Consider the following 18,894-nt stretch of genomic DNA (forward strand, 5'->3'; position numbering starts at 1 on the left):
AACTTCGAGGGGGAAGGGAAGGCTGGGAGGCAAGGGAAGTCCCAGGTGGGGAGGGGAGAGGGGTGGCCCAGTGGAAGGGAGGAAGCGTGGGGCAGCAGGAGCCCCTGGATGATGGGGAGGAGGGTTTGAGTGGGAAGTGCACACTCACCGAGGGTCTCACTATCATCTCTCGCTGTTGGTGCAGGAGAGCTCATCGGGCACACAGAAAGGGTCTCTGGGTTCACGTTTTGCCACTGTCCTGGGCAAAGCAGCCTCTGTGCCAGCAGTGCTGACGATGGGAGCGTCAGGATCTGGGATGCAGCAGAACTGGCGCTGGTGGCAGAGCACAGCCTACACCAGGTAGGGCCCATTCGGGAGGGATGCAGGGAAGGCTGGAGTTTGGAGGTCCCGCACACACAGCGGGGCAGTGTAGCTGTAGCAAAGGTGGATTTCAAACCAGGTAGAGTTGAAACCAAACTGATGAGTGCTTATGGGTGGCTTTTTGCACCATCTCAGTGCTGCAGCACTGTCATATCACTCCAGTAAGCTGTGGGTTGCCATCAAAGCCTCCGTGAGTAAGTGTACTCACAGCACATATCATTGCTGATTAACCCAGCTCACTGAAAAGCTTTCCAGCAGGTTATTTCCCACAGGGGATGGGCCAGGAACAGACATTTGAACAGTTACTGCCACTCAGGGCAGCCTGTCAGCAAATACATCGATTGTACCAAAGCCCACGAGGGCTGAAATGGTTCAGAACTAATTCAGCTGATGCCAGGGAGTAGTCACAGATTTCTGCCTGGTCTATGTTAGACAGTGGCAAGACAGCTTTAAATGTATTCTCTTCTCTCTCTTCAGAACACGATCTCAGCATTGCACTGGTCACCACTTGTGAAAGATCTGATTATATCCGGTGATGAAAAAGGTGTCGTCGTTTGTTACTGGCACAACAGAAGCGACAGCCAGCAGTTCCTTCCAGAGCCTCGGACAATCTTTTGTCTCACTTGTTCTCCTCATCATGAAAACCTGGTGGCAATTGGGTAAATATTTATTATATTTTATTTTCTGTTCTTCTTGTATAAGAAGTTTATTATGAATTTCTGCTACGCAGTTGTAAGGTTAATTTTAAGAGGTTTTGATGGCGGTATGTTTCTTCTGGTATACAAGAAATTAGAAATAACATTTAGATTTCGTAGACCTGCCAGACACAGAAACTCATAACAATGTAAGGGTCCAGGTTTGGTTTCCATCTTTGAAGTTTCATAAAACTGTTATTTTGTAGCTTCTTGAAAAGGCAGCTGCAGGTACACCAGTGCGATACTGCAGCTCCCACTGACCACTAGTTTGCTTGTCCCATTGCTGCTTGTGATTTGGCTTCTCTGTCTATAGTACAGTGATAGTGACCCTGGTAAAGGTCTCAGAAATTGACTCAGAAGTTATTCGGCAGGATCTAACAATCTCTTCATTAATTTGCATCTCTATTTTTAGCTACAAGGATGGCATGGTTGTTGTAATTGATATCAGCAGGAAAAAAGAAGTAATTCATCGGCTAAGAGGCCATGACGATGAAATACATTCTCTGGCGTGGTGCCCTGTGCCTGGAGAAGAAAGGTTACCTGCTTGGCAAGATGAGCTCCAGGGTATGTGGAAGTAATTAGTTTCTCGTGAAGTAATTTTTAGTTCATGTGAGTGTTCTTGAGAGCCAAATTCCTCATAGTAGTCAGTAAGTAGATAAGCAAGGACAACTAGTAAGTTTAGTAAACATTCTGATACAAATCAGTATATTTTCAGTTACTTTTTATAAAGCTTTGGTTTTGTATGTATAATAACATGACTTCAATGGTATTTGGTAGTTTCTTCAGAGGAAGGTAAAGTTCCAAATGGGGAGCTGAAACAAGACACAGCCACGAAGAAGGGTTGTTATCTGGCTTCAGGAAGCAAAGATCAGACCATACGAATATGGAGCTGCACTAGAGGCAGAAGTAAGTAAGGTTAATACTGTGAGATAAACAATAAGAATATGGCGGAGGAGGAGTTCTCTAACTATAGCTTTCATTTACTGCTTGATACTTTAAAGCCTGGGGAACATATTTAAAGCTTCAGATTCACAGGATTTCTTTTTCTCTCAGAGGGTTTTGATGTACTAGGTCTAGATGATCCCTCTTGGTTCCATAGGTGTAACGACTTTGAAGCTGCCACCCATGAAGAGAAGAGGGGGAGCTGTTGATCCCGCTGTTAAAGAGCGCATTTGGTTGACTGTTCACTGGCCTTCTGGTCATTCCACAGAAATTGTATCCAGCTCTTTTGGGTAAGAAGAGTATGCAGCAGTGGAGGCAGTGGGTGGGAAACTTTGGCACACCTTGCTTCGCAGCATGACTAAAGAGAAAACAGGCCATGAATGAGTTAAAGTGGGAGTTCAGTCATGGAAAACTACTATTTATCCTATAATTTATTTAATAATCTAATGAAATATCGACTGCTAATTGTACTAATTGTAGGTTTGCCCATCTAACGGGAGAAAACAACATGTCAGTTTTCACTGTGTTAACCTATGGAGATCATTTGTGGGGTGGAGTTTGTGTATGTGTATCTGGCCCATGTAGTAGACGTGTGCCTCACTATTACACTTGCATTTACAGTATGAACCCATGTAACATAGTCTATATGGAGCCTATATTATTCTTTTGAAGTGAACAATGATGTCCACGCTTCAAATTTTGCAGAGGAGAACTGCTGCTCTGGGATTTGACCCAATCTGGGAAACGCAAGTGGACGCTTCTAGGATCTTCAGAAGGACAAAATCACTCACGTATTGTGTTCAATCTGAGTTCTGTGACACGTCAAGACAAAGAGCTCCTGTTTTCTATTTCAATGGACAGAGATGTAAGAACCATTTACAAAATATACATTAAAATAACAGTACCTGTGTAGTTCCACTGAGTGTGGTTACACCAGCTTTAGGACCACAAATTTTCTCTTAAAGTGGGAAGTGGGCTTATTGCAGCATTTTATAACATGGTTGCTTAAAATTTGTTCTGAGCATAAGTTGTGTATAATTTTGTTAGTTTATAAGCTCAAGCTTTTACCATGGTGGAGTGAATGGCTATGACATTCTGGGCTTGAATGGTAAGCATTTAATAAAGGGAGTTTATCATCTTTATTTCCTGTATGTTTCATTTTTAAAAGGCCTTGTTTTCCTTCTTAAAATTATTTACTTGTACAAACTAAAACATCTATTTTTTATATATATATATTTTTTTAACTTTTTGCCTATTGCAGGCATCAGAGCACCTCCTATTTTGAGGTTAGAAGTGGACCACAGTGTTAAAATATAGCCATTTTGTCTATTCCATTATAGTCTTCCAACTACTGCAGCCCTTTCTGGGATGCGTAATCCTCTGGGTACAGATCACGTACTCTGTCTAGCTTTGAATTTGACCCTTTGATTCTTTATGTCACTCATGCTTTTTTTTAATTTGTCATACCAGTCGCTCTACATTTAACTATTCCTTGTTCCTTAAATATTCGTTAGGTGAAGTGCTGGGACCTGTCAACTCTCGAGTGCAGCTGGACCATGCCTTCGCTTGGGGGATTTGTCTATAGTCTTGCCTTCTCCCCTGTGGACACAGGCTGTCTTGCTGTAGGTGTTGGAGACAGCATGATCCGGGTGTGGAATACTTTGTCCATGAACAATATTTATGATGTTAAAACCTTCTGGCAAAGCATAAAGTCCAAGGTTACAGCAGTAAGTGTGCTTTGATTCCCTTCTTCCCGCCCCCTTGTCTCCTCCTCCTCTCACTCAATTTTTTTCTTTTAAGAATATTTTTCTTTCACTCTGAAGAAGGCTTTTCCCAACTAAAACCATATGAAGCAAAAACAGCTGAAGTCCAGCTGGCTATTAAAATAGTTTTGCTCTTTTATCCTCCTTTGTGATCCTTGCTTCATCTGTGGTTGCCCATACTCTTCTAGGAAGTTTGGCACCCACAAAACCAGCTTGGATTTTTTCAGTTTGGGTTTAACCAGCGGTTGGCCTGAGGCTACTGCCTGGTAAAATTGCTGGCAGCATTGAAACATGGTAGTTATTCTTGTTCGCACCATAACTTTTCTCACCATTGTACCATATCTTGCATTTCTGTTTAGTAATGTAGATGTCAAATCACATTGTAATGATTTTAGTCACGTTCATGTTATCCCACTGTAGCTGGTAAGAGAGCAGAGAGAGACTTTTGATATTCATAGTGAGGTGATCAAATCAAGTGTTTGCAGTTGGAAGTGTGAATGTAAGAGAAGGTGCTGCTCCTTAGTTTCAATGTTTTACTTTTGTTTATTATTTAGAAATAAAGTGTCTATAGCTTGTATCCTTATGGGTCACTTTCTATTTTGCTTGCAGTTGGCCTGGCATCCAGCCAAGGAAGGCTGCTTGGCTTTTGGAACAGATGATGGAAAAGTTGGTATATTTGACACCTTCTCCAGCAGGTGAGAAAGTAGCTTTCAAATTAATCAGATCCTGCTGCTGTGTTACCAGGTATAGGTAGCATGGCCTTTCCTGAGAGATATCTTTACTGTTAGACAATTGTGGGATTAAATCAAAGCTAGTCAAACAGTTGGATTTTCAATGCATATTTTCATCTCTCCATTATGTCATGATTTAGTGATTTCCTACATGAGATGTTAAAGAAGGCTCAGTGAAGCCATGGCCTTAGTATGTTAAAGCACCTGGTGTCTGTTTTCACCACTGGAAATATGTTAACTTCAGGGTTTTTTGGTTTTTTTTTTTCCTTTGCTAAAATTTGACTGTCCCTGCTTCCTTATCTTCCTGCCCAGCACTAAGAACAAGCCACCTCAGATCTCCAGTACTTACCACAAGAAGACTGTATACACATTAGCTTGGGGGCCTCCAACTCCTCCTCTGTTTTCTGGTGAGTATTCCAGCTCCTTGTGACAAAGTAGGTCATCCATGCAGAGCACACAGATGCTGTGAAGTTGGCATGCCCTCCCTTCTTAGGAAAAGGAGCCCCGCTTGCTTGGTAGCAATCTTTTCTAGCAGCTAAGAATGCATTCTACTTGAGGAATTGTTGACAGTTTTACAAGGGGACAAAACAATCTCTTCTAGTTTTTGAATTCTAGTAGCCTCAGAAAATAGGTGGGAGTGGTGTACCACACCTCTGTGTTTACTTCAGAGTGTTACAGACCAGTAGCCGTCTGCACGGACTTCCTGTAGTAACTGTGTCAGATCAAATACAACTTCCATAAATATATTTCTAGCCTTTGAACTAAACAGAAGAGCTCCATTAGCTCCTCTTACACAACTTGAATGTTTTTAAGGACTAAATTTTAAAAGGCATTTTAGTGCTTGCAAGAATTGTGCTATGGTGAGATCTGTTGGTAGACTGAGAGATCCTTTCAGAGGACTGTGTGGTAAGAATTACTTGGCTCCGGATCACAGGCAATTGAAACGTGTATATAACTTTTTAAAATAATGTTTTAATTTATAGTGGGAGTGATTACTTTTGGGAAGAGTGATGAAGGAGGTGGTATATTTAGCTTTTTTCCTTTTTTGGATAGGAGAAGGTGAACAGCCCTCTGTAACTTTATATAGTTGCGCTGGAGAAGGTATTGTTTTTCAACACAACCCCTGGAAACTCAATGGGGAGGCAAATGACATCAACAAAATCATCCAAGACACTAATTCAATCAAAGTGAGTATGGTTTTGAGGGAATTTTATGGATACATGTTAACCATGTCATAGTATCAATGGCCTTGTAATCATAGGCTTCTGATTTTGCTGTTGTGTTGCACCTCTAACAAAAAATTTGAAACTCAGTCTCCACAGAGGGACTTTAGAGATGCTTACTGACTCAAACTATTGAAACAGTTTGTGTTTCCCCCTGGAAAAGGGTCTTTTTTTTTTTTTTACTTCCCCCCAGTGTCACCGTGGCACATCTGTTCCTGACATCAGTTATTTAATATTCTTGCGTGTAATTTACTTGACCAGACAAGTGAAATTGAAGTATGGAGTCTATTTTAAAGTTGTGTGTGGTGGTTAAAAATAATTAGCTCATACAGAGCTTTCCAGTTTCAAAGCACTTGAAGTAATATCTTGAATAATGTCATAGCTTAGATCACATGGAGGGCATGCATGAGTTAACTGCCTCAACTTCTCCAATTAATGTTTCAACTGTTAACTTGTTGGGTTTTAGGCAAGTTTTATAGTAAAGGCAGTCACGATTTTGCAGGAATCTGATTCCGTTTACCCTATAGCTAGTGCAGTGTTGGTGATAACTGACCATAACATCTCCTCAGATACCATCAGTCATTTATTAGTTGAAAGTACAAAATTAATGAAGTGTGTTAGATTTCAGGTGATTTAAGTCAGCATAAGTCAACTGAAGTCAATCAAACTATATTGTTTTATATCAGCTGGCGTTTGGTTTTTTCCTTGAGTACAAGACTCACTGAGAGATTAATGTCACAGGCAATGAAACAATCATTTTTTGGCATCTTAAACTGTAAGTTGTAAGTAGCTTTCATCTGAATTAGAAAGAATAGAAATAATTATAAGTAAACTTTGATTTCTTTTGAAATGTGATAGAATTTGCTTGCAATGTCCAGGGCTTTCCTAGGAGCATAAGGACTTTCATCTTACAGACTAATTGCAGCTCTGTCCAGTTGTCAATCTTGCTCTGTTGAAGGTGTGCAAGAGAGATTTAAGAGTTTTTGGCAATAGTTGTATCTTCTTTCTACAGCACAAACTCCCTGCACGTACAGAGATCAGCTGGAAACCAGACGGCAAACTCTTGGCTCTTGGCAATGAAGATGGGTATGTTTCACTTGTAGATTAAGGTGGTGCATGTGTGCTGATCTTGACTAGAAACACTGTAGTAAAGCAAAAGTCCTGTGCTGCTCTGGTTTGTCTGTTTTTTTTCACTGCTGATGTATTTGAATTGTGATAATATAGCATTAATTTACTCATTTAGCTACCCTGTTATTCTGCTTATGCGAGATAAAAGATTTCCCGTTTTCACTGAATATTGGAATTCTTACACTGTTCTTGCATTTCAGCTCAATCGAAATATTTCAGGCACCAAACTTGAAGTTGCTCTGCACTATCCAGCAGCATCATAAGCTGATTAATGCTATTCGTTGGCATCACGAGCACGGGAGCCAGCCAGAGCTGAGTTATTTGATAGCTTCAGGCTCAATCAACGCCACTATTTATGTGCATAATCTCAAGAGCGTCGTAGGTAACAGTTTGCAGATTATATTCCAAGTCTTGGCATTTTGGTTAGTTTACTCCTGTTTTTTCTTGCAGACCGTACTGGATCCTTTTCTGTTTTCTTTCAGAGAGCACTTCAGAAAGTCCTCTGACAATAACAGAGCCTTTTCGAACTCTGGCTGGGCACACAGCTAAGATTACAAGCCTTTCTTGGAGCCCCCACCATGAGGGAAGATTGGTATCCGCTTGCTATGATGGCACTGCACAGGTATTGTTCCACAGCCACTAAGAAGTATTTTTTTTTTTTTAGTTTCAAATCATCCATTCTACGGTGGTTTAGAACCAAGATGACTAAAACACCGAAGTTGCAGTACTGAAGTACTCCAAATTTATTCTTGGTAACCACCTTTTGGTTCTGGATACCCGATATGCAGGTATCCTTATGTTTTTGCAACTCACAAATTGACGTATAAGTCGAGTCATTATTGTTTTCATATTAGCACTTTTTAGTCCTTAAAGAAAAATGTTATGGAAATGTATCAATGTGAAGAAAAGAAGCCCTGAATTTTCTCCATTTGTATGTTGGTAATCAATTTGAAGTACCTGTGCAAACACTGTAAAAGACAAGTTCGTGCAAGTACACGGACTGAAGAGAAAATGCAGAGTATTATGGGAAGATGAGACTTTCTGAGTAACTGTATTTTTTTCTTGCTTATAAGGTATGGGACATCATGAAGGAAGAGCCACTCTACAACTACCGAGGGCACCATGGCCGGCTACTGAGTGTCCAGTGGTCGCCAGTGGATCCAGATGCTGTTTATACAGGAGCAGATGATTTTTCTGTTCACAAATGGCATATCTCGAAGCAGGAGCATACACGGCCTCCTCACGGTAAGTATTTTCACACAGAAGATGCTTTCCTGAAGATGATGTTGGAGCTGAGTAGAGTGTTGAAATGGTATCAAAGTTCTTAAGCCAAATTCCAAATCTGCTTGCTACCTCTTAAGAAATAAACTGTGTCTAGGTTTAAATTGAGCTGTATCCTTATTTGGAATCTAAATGTTGATCTTGAGAGACCAACAGATAGTACACTGAAAAACTCTACAGGTAATATCAGGGTAACTTTTGCAACCTTTACAGGCAGAAAGAGTATAGAATTAGAGAAAAAAAGAAGTATGCAACCAAAAGTCAAAGCCAAGAAGAAGAAAAAGCCTATAGGAAAGAGTCAAGGCAACCAGGATTCAAGTAATGCCATGAATGGAGATGAAAGCACAAAGGAAACGTTGCTAGAGGAAAATGGAGTGTCAGACCTTGAAGGAGAGAAAGAAGCTCAAGAGGCGGAGTTGCCTGATAAAGTCTCCGTGACTGGTAATAATCAAATGATCTTCTAACAGTGGTTCCCACACTGTTTAGGCCTCAGAGCATCACTAAGTTTAATATTTCTGTGAAGATTCTCTCATAATAGTGTTTTATTAAAATAGTCCACTTGAAGAAAATACAGTTCCAGAATGCCTTTTGTAATTTTCTAAACTGCTTTGGGACTAATTTGTATAAATAAGAAGATTCTGGCCTAACAAACAAAGTTACTGTGTTTGGCTTGAAGCAGTGTTATTTTTGATCAGGGTTGCCTTCTGCTAATAAATCTTATAATACTGATGGACCTTTGTTACCGTCTGTTGCCATTTAGCTTTCTGACAGTTCTGTAATGTTTTCTTAATATTTCCTTTCCCTAAAAAGCTCTTAAGTTCTATGGCAAAGCAAAGCTTGATTTCTGTGTATTTCAAAATTAGTGTAATAGAATGTGAATATGTCAAGTATTCTACTTTAGCTTTTTCCATGTACTGTTTTTTTTTTAATCACTTTTTTATCACTTAACTCCACAGTGTCCAAGGATGCATCTTCATCTGCAAATGATTATTCCTCATTTGGCTTGCCAAAGCCTTTTGTGACCCAGAAAGCTGCTTCTGTGGAAAAGGATCCACCTAAAGAGAAACCAAGTTAGTATGTTTCAGAGACTTTTAACAGTTTTACAGAGTTTCTCATTCTAGGCTTCTGTTTGGTTGTCGCTTCCCTTCCTAATGCGACACCAAATAAGTGCCAGCGAAAGAAGAGCATGCTTTTAAAATCTCTTAAAGTTGCTGCTTTTTTTGCCCTGCTTGTTAGGACAATTGAGTAACATTTAATATGGTCTTAGATGTTACCTTGCAGTAGGTAGTTTCATTCCAGGCAAGGTGGACAAAAAGATATGCAAAATGATCAGTATTCAAGTCAGAGTTGTCATAATACAGATGCGTGTGGCACTTGAGCATCTGTTTTTTCATTTTCCTGTGTAAGGAGTAGGGGCTTTTGGAATGTGTTAGAGAATTCTGCCATAGGAGACTCTTGTAACTGCACAGCAGTGACTAAGGTGTCTGATTTTTCAGCTTCTGATGCTACTCTGAAGAAGAGGAAGCCTCGTTCTATTCTACCCCTTAGCACATTCATGGATCACAGATCAAAAGATGAATTGCATCAGGACTGCTTGACACTGGCTACGTGTCTAAAAACCAAAGGTAACAATCTAAAACTAAAATACTTAGCTGGTGAGTGCTCTAAGGTATTCAGAAGTGTGTGTCCAAGGACTTAACTTTTACTACCAGGCATTATTTTTTTTAAATGCTTACCTTTATCTCAATGTATGACTAGTTATGGTCTCTTTAACTTCTCTTGTAGTGTTTCAGCACTCTATAGACACTCCAGACGGGTTTTGAGTAGAATCCTACGTTGTGCAGATAGGGTAGAATTGTCTGCGTACTTGCAAAGTGTTTTTCACCTTCAGAATTACAATATGGGCAGGAGAAAATAAGCCGTGAAGGAGACATTTGTATTCTCACAGGACTGTTCTTTAGAGCATGCGAAGGAACATGCTATATTTGATTTTGAATAAATGTTCTACATGAACATGGTCCTTCTAATCAAACTTAGACGCAGCTTATAAATTGTTAAATTGTTAAATCTGCTTTACAGGAAAAAAGATAGAAGACACAAGTATTTGCCAGCAATTGAGTGTAATGGAGTGGTACAGCAACTTGACAGGTCCCAGTTCCCAGTGTTGTACCAAACTTTAAATATTTGTTCTGTCTTATTTGGTTTAGATAATAATGAAGATATGTCCCCTGACCTCAAGGATTGCATCCACTTGGGGCTGTTCGCAGACAGAGCTTCTGTGCACAAGATGATTGATGTGGAAGGTAAGTGGAATAACGAATCCACTTTGACAGTATGTCCATTGAAATGGAGACACTCGGGGAGAAAACAAACTGGGAAAAACACTTGGATTTTGTTTACTGTGGATTGAAGGGTAAGATTAAGAACATGTTTGTGTGAAAAGAGGAAAAGACATATTTTTCCCAAATAGCTTTTACATCTTTCAGATGCAAACCTGCAATACCTTAAGCTTGAATAATCTCACTTTTTCTGAATTATTTTGCTTTGTCAAATAAAGCTGTTGCACTCATGCTGATAGTAAGTATGTTGGCTTCCAACAGGAAAACATCACTTGGAGAATGGGCATCCAGAGCTCTTTCAGCAGCTCGTGTTGTGGAAGGGAGATATGAAGGGGGTCCTCCAGGCAGCTGCTGAGAGGGGAGAGCTAACAGACCAGCTGGTAGCAATCTCGCCCATGGGTATGTTTGTTCTTGTAACACATTAGCAGATGGAATTAGCTGCCAAGGGTAACCTCATTTGAATTGTTTTGAGTTGGAAACTCATGATTGTTCCAGACTGGAAGGAAGTTGCTTCTTTAACTGCCTGATAACAAAAATTAAATGCAAAACATATTTATGACAGAGACTTGGATGTTTCCACAAGAACCCTCAGGCTGGGATAGTAGGAAACAGAGTAATTTCTTTTGGGACTTCTTGAAGGAGCAGGCCTATCCTTCCAAGCACAAAGGTGGTTCTTTGCAATACACTGCAGTCCTTCCAGCTTGCTGTTGGCTTAAATATGCTTTGAAGTTACTTTATTGGCAGTGAAGTCCTACAGTCATGTTCAAGCTGTAGCTTTGCCTTGTTTCATTACCTCCTTGATTTGTATTAGAATAATACAAATTGTATTGTTAAGAAACAAGAAACTAATTAGTGCAGAGGAGAGGTACATGTTTAAGAAACCAGTGATCATGTCATCCCACAGGAATTCTTCCAGTTTTCAAACTTTGCCTCCAGTTGTATTTCATTCTCTTTTTCAGTTGGATATCAGGCCTGGGTTTGGACAGTAGAAGCTTTTGTGAAGCAGCTGTGTTTTCAGGAGCAATATGTGAAGGCTGCCTCCCATCTTCTGTCCATCCATAAAGTGTATGAGGCTGTCGAGCTCCTGAAAGTGAACCATTTTTACAGGTTACTGTACTTTTATGTTTACGATTTTGTCTTGTTTTCTACTGGGGGTAGATTTGACATTTTGGTTCACATTTTGTATGCAGTCAATTAATTTTTCTATCTGGTTTCTCTTACTTGCATCAGGGAAGCAATTGTAATTGCTAAGGCCAGGTTGCGTCCAGAAGATCCAATTCTGAAGGATCTCTACACCAGCTGGGCAGCTTTGTTAGAGAAAGATGGTCATTATTCCATGGCTGCCAAATGGTGAGTGTTACTGGGAAGGCAACAGAATTGGTTCCACACCTGAAACAAAGAAGGTTCTTGGGTTTATAGCAGCTGAAGTCTGTTAACTGACCTGGTCATTATTTGTCTAAGGTGCTTTCTGAGCCTGATCTCACTAGAGACTGTCTGGTAGCTCCTGAGGGCACTTCAAAGCAGAAGGTCCAAATGCTGTACTGCAGTAGAGCCATCTCTTTCCAAAGACATTACTAGAAGTCTTTGGAAACTAGTGTAGCAATGCTAAGATTGGACATAGATGAAGATTATGATGTTTCCAACATCTTCACTGGAATTGTGCAGTGCAGTAGTTATGAGGTTCTGGAGACCTCAGCTAATATCCCAGTTGCTGGGTTCTCCTCCTCCAACTAGTGTTTCAATTTTGTGACTACCAGAATTCTAATAACGCTTCTAATAACATATTTCGGCTAGAATAGTTTCCTTTGGTGCCAGTTGCAGTGCTGGCATTTTGAGGGTGTTCACACTTGTGAAAGGATTCAGATGAAATCCAGAGAAACACAGTAGGGATAAACTACTGTACATAACCTTTGTCTCTTGAATCTCTCTTTTTCTCATCCAAGCTGTGTGTGATGTGTGCATCATCGGAGGTTTCAGTCCATGTGACTTTCCTTTTGTTGCTTTGCATCAGATCAGGCATCATATGCCTGTATTAATATGACAAAGTGATGAGGGCTCTGAGAACCTGTGGAAAGTGCAGGTTTATCTTCATTTGTGTGTTTATGCTACTGTGCTGCAATACAACTTAAAATCAGTATTTTAGTACTAATCAAGTCTATTTGGTCTTATCTCTTTTCAGTTATTTGGGGGCTTCCTCACCCTATGATGCAGTTAAGGTGTTGGCAAAAAAGGGAGATGTGACATCCCTTAAAACTGCTGCTGAGCTGGCACTGATATCTGGAGAGGAGGAGTTGTCAGCAACTTTGTCTTTCAGATGTGCCCAAGACCTGCTGATGTCCAGGAATTGGGTGGAAGCTCAGGAAGTCCTTCAGCGACACAAAACTCTGTTTGTGAGTCTGGTCACTTCCTTTCTGCTTTCTTCAGTGTTGTCTCTCTCCAGATTAACTTGGCACTGCTTCCTATATGTTAATACCCACAGGCAGTCCTTTGAGCTAGTTTTGCCTCAGAATGTTATTCTAGGAGCTTACTGCAGTGACCCTATGAAAAAGCATGTGCCTGTGCAGAGGTGAAGGGCCCGTGGTGGGGGAGGCACATCTGCTCGAAGCTCATTGGTTATGTGAGAAGTACTTGAGAAAAGTGAAGGTAGGGGTTACATATGTAATACTGATCACTCATAGAAAAAAAGAAGTGAAAGAAATTTTTTGCCATTTACATTAATGGAACAAATGAGCTTCAAGTCCATCTGCTGGAGGCAGTCCAGCGCAGACTGAGCTGCAGAAGGCTAGTTCGACCTGAGAATCTTGAGTCCATCAGCATTGTTCTTTGGTTGCTACAGTTGTGAAACAGTCTATCACCAAGAAGCTGCTAGTAGCTATGATGGGTTTTGTCTGCCTGCCGTGATCATTAAGGGATTGTGTCTTTCTTAGCAGTAGCTCAGTGCTCTTTTTTTTTTTTTTTCTTATTAAAGGGACAAAGACTTGTTTTCTGCCTTAACGAACTGCTTTGCAAGTGCCTTAGTGAAAGAAAACCCTGCAACCGAAAGAGGCCTGTGCCTCCCTGTTATCACAGCTGGACGGTGAACAGAAAGGCCTCATTTTTTGACATGGTGGTAGAAGTGTGGCAGAGCGTAATGGGAGTGGACACCACTGAAAAAGCCACATGTGCAAAGGAGCAGCTACGCAGTATTGAGCATCCTCCTTCTACCAGCAACACACGCCCAAAGCAGGTAAATGGGTTTAGATCTGCATACACACCAAGCATTACTGTGGCATACATAGTAGAGTGCAGCTGTATTGTTGTGCCAGTCATTCCCAGGGGCCTGATATCTGCATCCTTCTGCAAGACAGGGTTATAGTCTGGGACAAGTAGGTGATAGGCAGCTGGAACGGCTTGTGTGCAACCAGTTTGTTTCTTCTTTTTTTTTTTTTTCATGCAGGGTAAGAACTGACACATGGTGTTGATGATGAACATTGAGATCACTAAGATGTGCTGGCTGGGAGCAATTTGCATAGCTGAGTAGTCTCAGCTGTGATTCAGGGCGTTGTGTTGAAATGTTAGGAGAGGCAGGGCTGCTGGTTGTTAAAATATCCCAGAGTTCAGAGGGTCTGTTCATAGACTGGTGCTCCTGCAGCTCTCCTGTCTGACTGCAGTCAGTCACTCACTGACCTCAGGTGTGCTCCCACTTCTCATCTGTTTAGTAGGACACATGCAAGCACAGCTGATGATTTTTACAGTTATAAGTAATGGAAAAGTGCTCTGTCTCCTGCATGAAGGAAGCTATGGAAATTGAACTGTCATTAAAATTGCCTTTGGTCATGTGCTTACGGGCTCTCCCACAATGGTCATAAGCTGTGAGTAATTCATACTTCGTACTAAAACTATTAATCATGCTCCATGGTGTTTCCTCTAGGTGCTCTTCCATCTCTCTCATGACCTGACCCTTGCAGCCCTGGACTATCAGACTGCTACTTGGGATGAGGCAGTGAAAAGTATTCTTGGAGCTGTGACTCGCTGTTACGATGCTGGTAATTTCTTTCTGATGCAGGAGATTCGCAGCATCATCCTTCCTGAAGGTAAGTCACTCCTTGTGTATCTCTTGGCGCTGACAGGTAGAGGATCTTCCTTGTAAGCATAGCTGTGTGTCCATTAATATTACCAGGCATAATGATGTTTGGAAGGAGCCAGATGTACCTGTATATATGGAGACCTCTGGAATCTGGCTAGCTCAAAGGCCACGATCAAAATTGACTGTGGAAGGAACCTCAGCAGTGTCTGCTGGTGTGGGTGTTATAGGAAACTGAGCAAATTCTGTTTTGTAAGGGAGAAGGAGTCAATAGAAAGCTATGTTCATCTCATGGTTACAGATCTCTCCAACCAGCACCTCCCATTATTCTCTCTAGAGTATGCAGTGCATTTATTTTGTAGCTCTTGTTTGTGTATCTTGATGTGCAGCTTGTGACTAAGGAAGTTTGCTGTGGATGATGAGAACACAGTCTCATGCTAGCTAGAACACAGTATTGTGTTTAAAAAGATGCCAAAGATGTCCGCTGTTCTGCTTCCTGCACCACTCTGAGTGGTCTGCAGCATCTGAGTAGATCTGCTTTGGGTCTCCAGGATAGCCATTCATTTACCAGATCTGGCTTTTTTCTTTGGAAATCTCTATAAACTATTTATAATCCTTTTTCATTATTAGGCTGTGATAAGCTGAGACACAAACTGGACAGCACAAATTCTCAGAGCATGGATGCTTGCAGAAGTTTAGAGGCCTTTGTGGTTTATGGGCTGCTGTATGAACTATGGTGGAACCTGCCCAAAGACTCCCTCGCCTTGCAAAAGGCTGGTTTGGATCCTGTGCTGTGTTCCAGTGAACAGAAAGCTCTTGAGAAGAGTGATGTTTCAGGTCAGTCCTCTGAAGAAACTGCTGACCAAACTGCAGTTGAGATGGATGAAAACCTCTGCAGTACAACTGAAGTTCCTAAGTGTGAGACAGAAGGTGACTCAAGAATTAGCTCAGTTGATTTGGCAGACAGGCAGTCAAAACTGAATGGCTGCAAAGTGCTTCTTTCAGAAGAGATTGCTGCTTTACAGAACACGCAGAGAGATATAGCTGAGGTCCAGCAGATTTTAGCAGATATGATCCGCCGGCATCAGCAGCAGAGGAACAATCTCCAGGAAAACACAAATGGAAGCACCCAGGAAAGCAACATGCAGCAGAACTCAGAAACTGAGTCAGACAAGCCATGCTCTGACAGCACCCAGATGAATTGGTAAGCTTCAGAACATGAATGAATGGATTGAAAAGCATTGGGGTTTTTGTATCTTTGTGCAACAAATTACTTGGTTAGCTCAGATCTGACTATTCTCAAGCTTGTTACCCAGGGATGCTTCAGTGTAAAGCTCAAGTCTTGCATTTCCCTGAGGCTGAACTACCTCAGGTAGTTCCCTGAGGCTGAACTACCCTGTGCATGACCTTAGTACAGCTGAATAACCTTCTGATACAGGGGGTGTGTTGGTACAGTGAAAAGGGGAGGATAATGAAAAGGACAGGCACGATCTAACAGGTCTGTCTCTTTGTCAAACAATTATTTAAGACTTTGGCAAGAACAAGCTAGAGCCTCTAACAGCACTTGCCCAACTCTCTGCTGTGCTCCCTCCCTGCACAGGGGGGAGGCCATGTAATCATTTAAGCAAAACGGTTACTCATGACGCCTGCTCTTTTCTTGACAGTAAACATGAAGTAAAGGAACCCATTACACTCCCTGAGCTAACGCAGCAGCTTCTAAAAGCAAAGCAGAAACTAGCAGAATTTCCAGACAATTTAAAGGTAAGTTTTCAGAAGGGGCAGTGTAGTTCTGAAAAAAAGACAGCTTTTTTGTAAAGGCAGCCTCATAGAATCCCTTCCATAAAGAAACTAAGGGACAGTGACTTTCTCGGGGTATCCTGTGACGGTTTGTGGAGAGAAGGGTGATATTTTTGTTTCAAGCATAACTTTCTCTGAGCAGTGGGAAAGCATAGGCAAAGCATGGAAGAACTTAGTGGGATAGTCTGTATTAATCTCTCCCATGCATTTTGAATGTAATCCCTTGCTACTTACAACTATGTATGCAAAAATGGTTTTGATAAAGAGTGAAATCAGGAATTTGAAGTATAAAATGCCCTTTATAGATTAGGAACTGTACAAACTACACATCGAGTGCTTGAAGGCTGTATTTCCTAGCCTGTGGCATCTCCTCTGTTCTCCTGTCTGTGATACAACTAAAGGTATAGCTAGTGGTGATTGTACAAGAGGGGCAAACAGGGTTAAATATGAGCTACTGCACTAGGAGAAAAGGAAGAAATCCATCTGACTCATGACTGTTCCAAAGATATTGTAAAGACAGATCTTTAGTGCTGGCTGCCTGAATACGTAGGAGTTGAACAATTATAACCGAAAGAGTAGACATTGCCTCATATTTCTTTATTTTTTTGCAGGTCTTCCCCTTCCCTGATGTGCTAGAGTGCTGCCTTGTACTCCTTCACATTGGATCCCTGTGCCCTCCAGAACTACACAAACAGGCATTGGATCTCCTTAGGAAACATGGTAGCTCTAATATTTATGAAAAGGCTGGCAGGAGATTCTTGACATGATATTTTAGCCATCTCCCAGCTACCTAACACCAAGGCTGTTCTTTCTTCAAGTGGAGGCTTGTTTTGATGGCCATGGTTACTGAAGACTACTGTTCTGCATAAAACGACAAAAAAACAGGTTCATACATGACTCACTTCTGGGCATCAAGCACTGCTACTAAAAGAGAGTGTGTTACAAGATTGGAAAGCAGGAGCGTCTGGCCTTGAACTGTATGCAGTACTGTTTGTATAGTTGTTTATTATTTGTTGGAAGTTATGCTGGTAAAAACTCTTCAAATTCTCATGTAAGAGAAACTGTTTTGAGAGGCTGTATTTGTTTACCAGCAGGAGAGGAATAGTAGCTGCCTGTAGGAAAAAAAAACGGTTTCTGTAAGTAGACTGATCCCCAAGGCACTCTTGTTCTTCAACTCACAGTGCTTTTACCTTCCCTTCTTTAAATAAAGTCTTCTATCACCAGGAACTGGTATTTAATTTGGAGGATAGCAGTCAGTATCAATCAATGGTAAATAAGCCTGTTTGCTTGGATTTTGTTAAAGGTACTACATCAATTAAACTTGGTAGATGAGACAAGCGTGTGCTATCATTTAGCTTTGCACGATGAAGCCACCAGTACAATATGAAAGGTAGGGCAAGAGCTTTTATGTTCGATTCCAGCATGATAAGCTATAGAGAAGGGATTTCTCCAGGTCAAGAAAAGTGACAGTATGCTTTTTGCAAAATCCATGGCTGAACAAACTGCATTTTGCTGCAGTGATAGTAAATGTGAGGTACTAGGTAGTTCTCTAGAACTGCCAAAACCAATCCTAGATTATGGTGTCTTAAAGATGAAAGTGGTTGACCAGGTGTACAGCTTACCTGAAAGCTTTCCCTGTCTGGATAGAAAAACTTAACTCTTCCTAAGAAAAGAACATGGCTGCAAAAGGCTTAGTGAATAATCGCAGCTACCTTAGTAATTTCTAGAAGCAAGTCTTTAAATGCTGCAGCAAAGGTTATAGTAGGGGAGGAGTCAATGAATTTAGGAAGCTGGTAAGTTACAGTATTGTCTAAGAAAAAAGGAGGGATGGATTTTTTTTTAGATCAAGGCCTGTCCCCAATTCTTCCAGCCAAAATGCAGATTTTATACTGACACATTCTCTGCTCCAAGGAGAGCAGAGCATTAGAACAACTTGAAGAGCAGTAGGTAAAAGCCAGGGGTTCTACTAAAGATCCTGGTCAACTATTGCCACTAACTTGAATGTGCTAAATTCTATACAAAGAAGTTGAAAATCAGGAGGGGGAGCCAGTCCTCTACCAAACAGCCCTTCTGCACGTAGGAACCAACGCAGTTTAGATGAAAAAGGAAAACAGAACAGGGCAGATGAGCAAAACAGATTCATTGCTTTGCCAATGATCCACGATACTTCTAGCAGTGCTGAGACAGGAGCAAAAAGAGAATACAGGTACCCCAAAGAGATCTTAGACTGAACTTTCATCCGCTACTGTACAATAAGCTCAAAAGCAGATTTTACTAAGAGCAACCAATTCCAGCAGCACACCATGAGCACTAAAAGGAGAAAGAAACTTGAACATCTTCCCTTTGAGCATATATTGCTCAAAGTCAGATTCCAAAGCCAGAGCTTTAGGAAATTTTAGTGCTTGAAAAATCCAAAACGAGGGCTGGTTTAAAAAAAATTTATTTTATAAAAATTAGAAACAAGTAGTATTTACAATCATTTTAAATACCAGCTCTAAACCTCAACTCCTAATCATAGATCATTCAAGTTTGCTTAAAATGCAAGACGAAGTCTTAAAATTTTAAGTTTGCC

The 18,894-nt window shown here is 41.0% G+C and overlaps 1 protein-coding gene across 3 annotated transcripts in view; it reads left to right on the top strand.

The window, feature by feature from the left end:
- GEMIN5 (gem nuclear organelle associated protein 5) overlaps positions 1 to 17,580 on the top strand; it is a 51,635-nt gene extending 34,055 nt beyond the window's left edge. Inside the window, exons 3-29 of one of the 3 annotated variants that reach the window (XM_054079332.1) lie at positions 185 to 339; positions 838 to 1,019; positions 1,468 to 1,619; positions 1,833 to 1,961; positions 2,155 to 2,287; positions 2,703 to 2,862; positions 3,512 to 3,724; positions 4,370 to 4,455; positions 4,804 to 4,898; positions 5,545 to 5,678; positions 6,727 to 6,800; positions 7,043 to 7,224; positions 7,325 to 7,464; positions 7,916 to 8,087; positions 8,337 to 8,564; positions 9,080 to 9,193; positions 9,620 to 9,748; positions 10,331 to 10,426; positions 10,724 to 10,861; positions 11,422 to 11,569; positions 11,693 to 11,812; positions 12,642 to 12,852; positions 13,431 to 13,688; positions 14,373 to 14,535; positions 15,156 to 15,729; positions 16,190 to 16,286; positions 16,934 to 17,578. In XM_054079332.1, the coding sequence (XP_053935307.1) occupies positions 185 to 339; positions 838 to 1,019; positions 1,468 to 1,619; positions 1,833 to 1,961; positions 2,155 to 2,287; positions 2,703 to 2,862; positions 3,512 to 3,724; positions 4,370 to 4,455; positions 4,804 to 4,898; positions 5,545 to 5,678; positions 6,727 to 6,800; positions 7,043 to 7,224; positions 7,325 to 7,464; positions 7,916 to 8,087; positions 8,337 to 8,564; positions 9,080 to 9,193; positions 9,620 to 9,748; positions 10,331 to 10,426; positions 10,724 to 10,861; positions 11,422 to 11,569; positions 11,693 to 11,812; positions 12,642 to 12,852; positions 13,431 to 13,688; positions 14,373 to 14,535; positions 15,156 to 15,729; positions 16,190 to 16,286; positions 16,934 to 17,089 (4,439 nt within the window). In that variant the 3' untranslated portion in view covers positions 17,090 to 17,578. Of the gene's footprint in view, positions 1 to 184; positions 340 to 837; positions 1,020 to 1,467; positions 1,620 to 1,832; positions 1,962 to 2,154; positions 2,288 to 2,702; positions 2,863 to 3,511; positions 3,725 to 4,369; positions 4,456 to 4,803; positions 4,899 to 5,544; positions 5,679 to 6,726; positions 6,801 to 7,042; positions 7,225 to 7,324; positions 7,465 to 7,915; positions 8,088 to 8,336; positions 8,565 to 9,079; positions 9,194 to 9,619; positions 9,749 to 10,330; positions 10,427 to 10,723; positions 10,862 to 11,421; positions 11,570 to 11,692; positions 11,813 to 12,641; positions 12,853 to 13,430; positions 13,689 to 14,372; positions 14,536 to 15,155; positions 15,730 to 16,189; positions 16,287 to 16,933 lie in introns of all 3 variants that reach the window. The other 2 variants (XM_054079331.1, XM_054079333.1) reach the window with 2 other exon arrangements.
- Positions 17,581 to 18,894: the final 1,314 nt, after the last annotated feature.

The sequence above is a fragment of the Cuculus canorus genome, chromosome 14, assembly GCF_017976375.1.
Source record: "Cuculus canorus isolate bCucCan1 chromosome 14, bCucCan1.pri, whole genome shotgun sequence".
Lineage (NCBI taxonomy): Eukaryota > Metazoa > Chordata > Aves > Cuculiformes > Cuculidae > Cuculus > Cuculus canorus.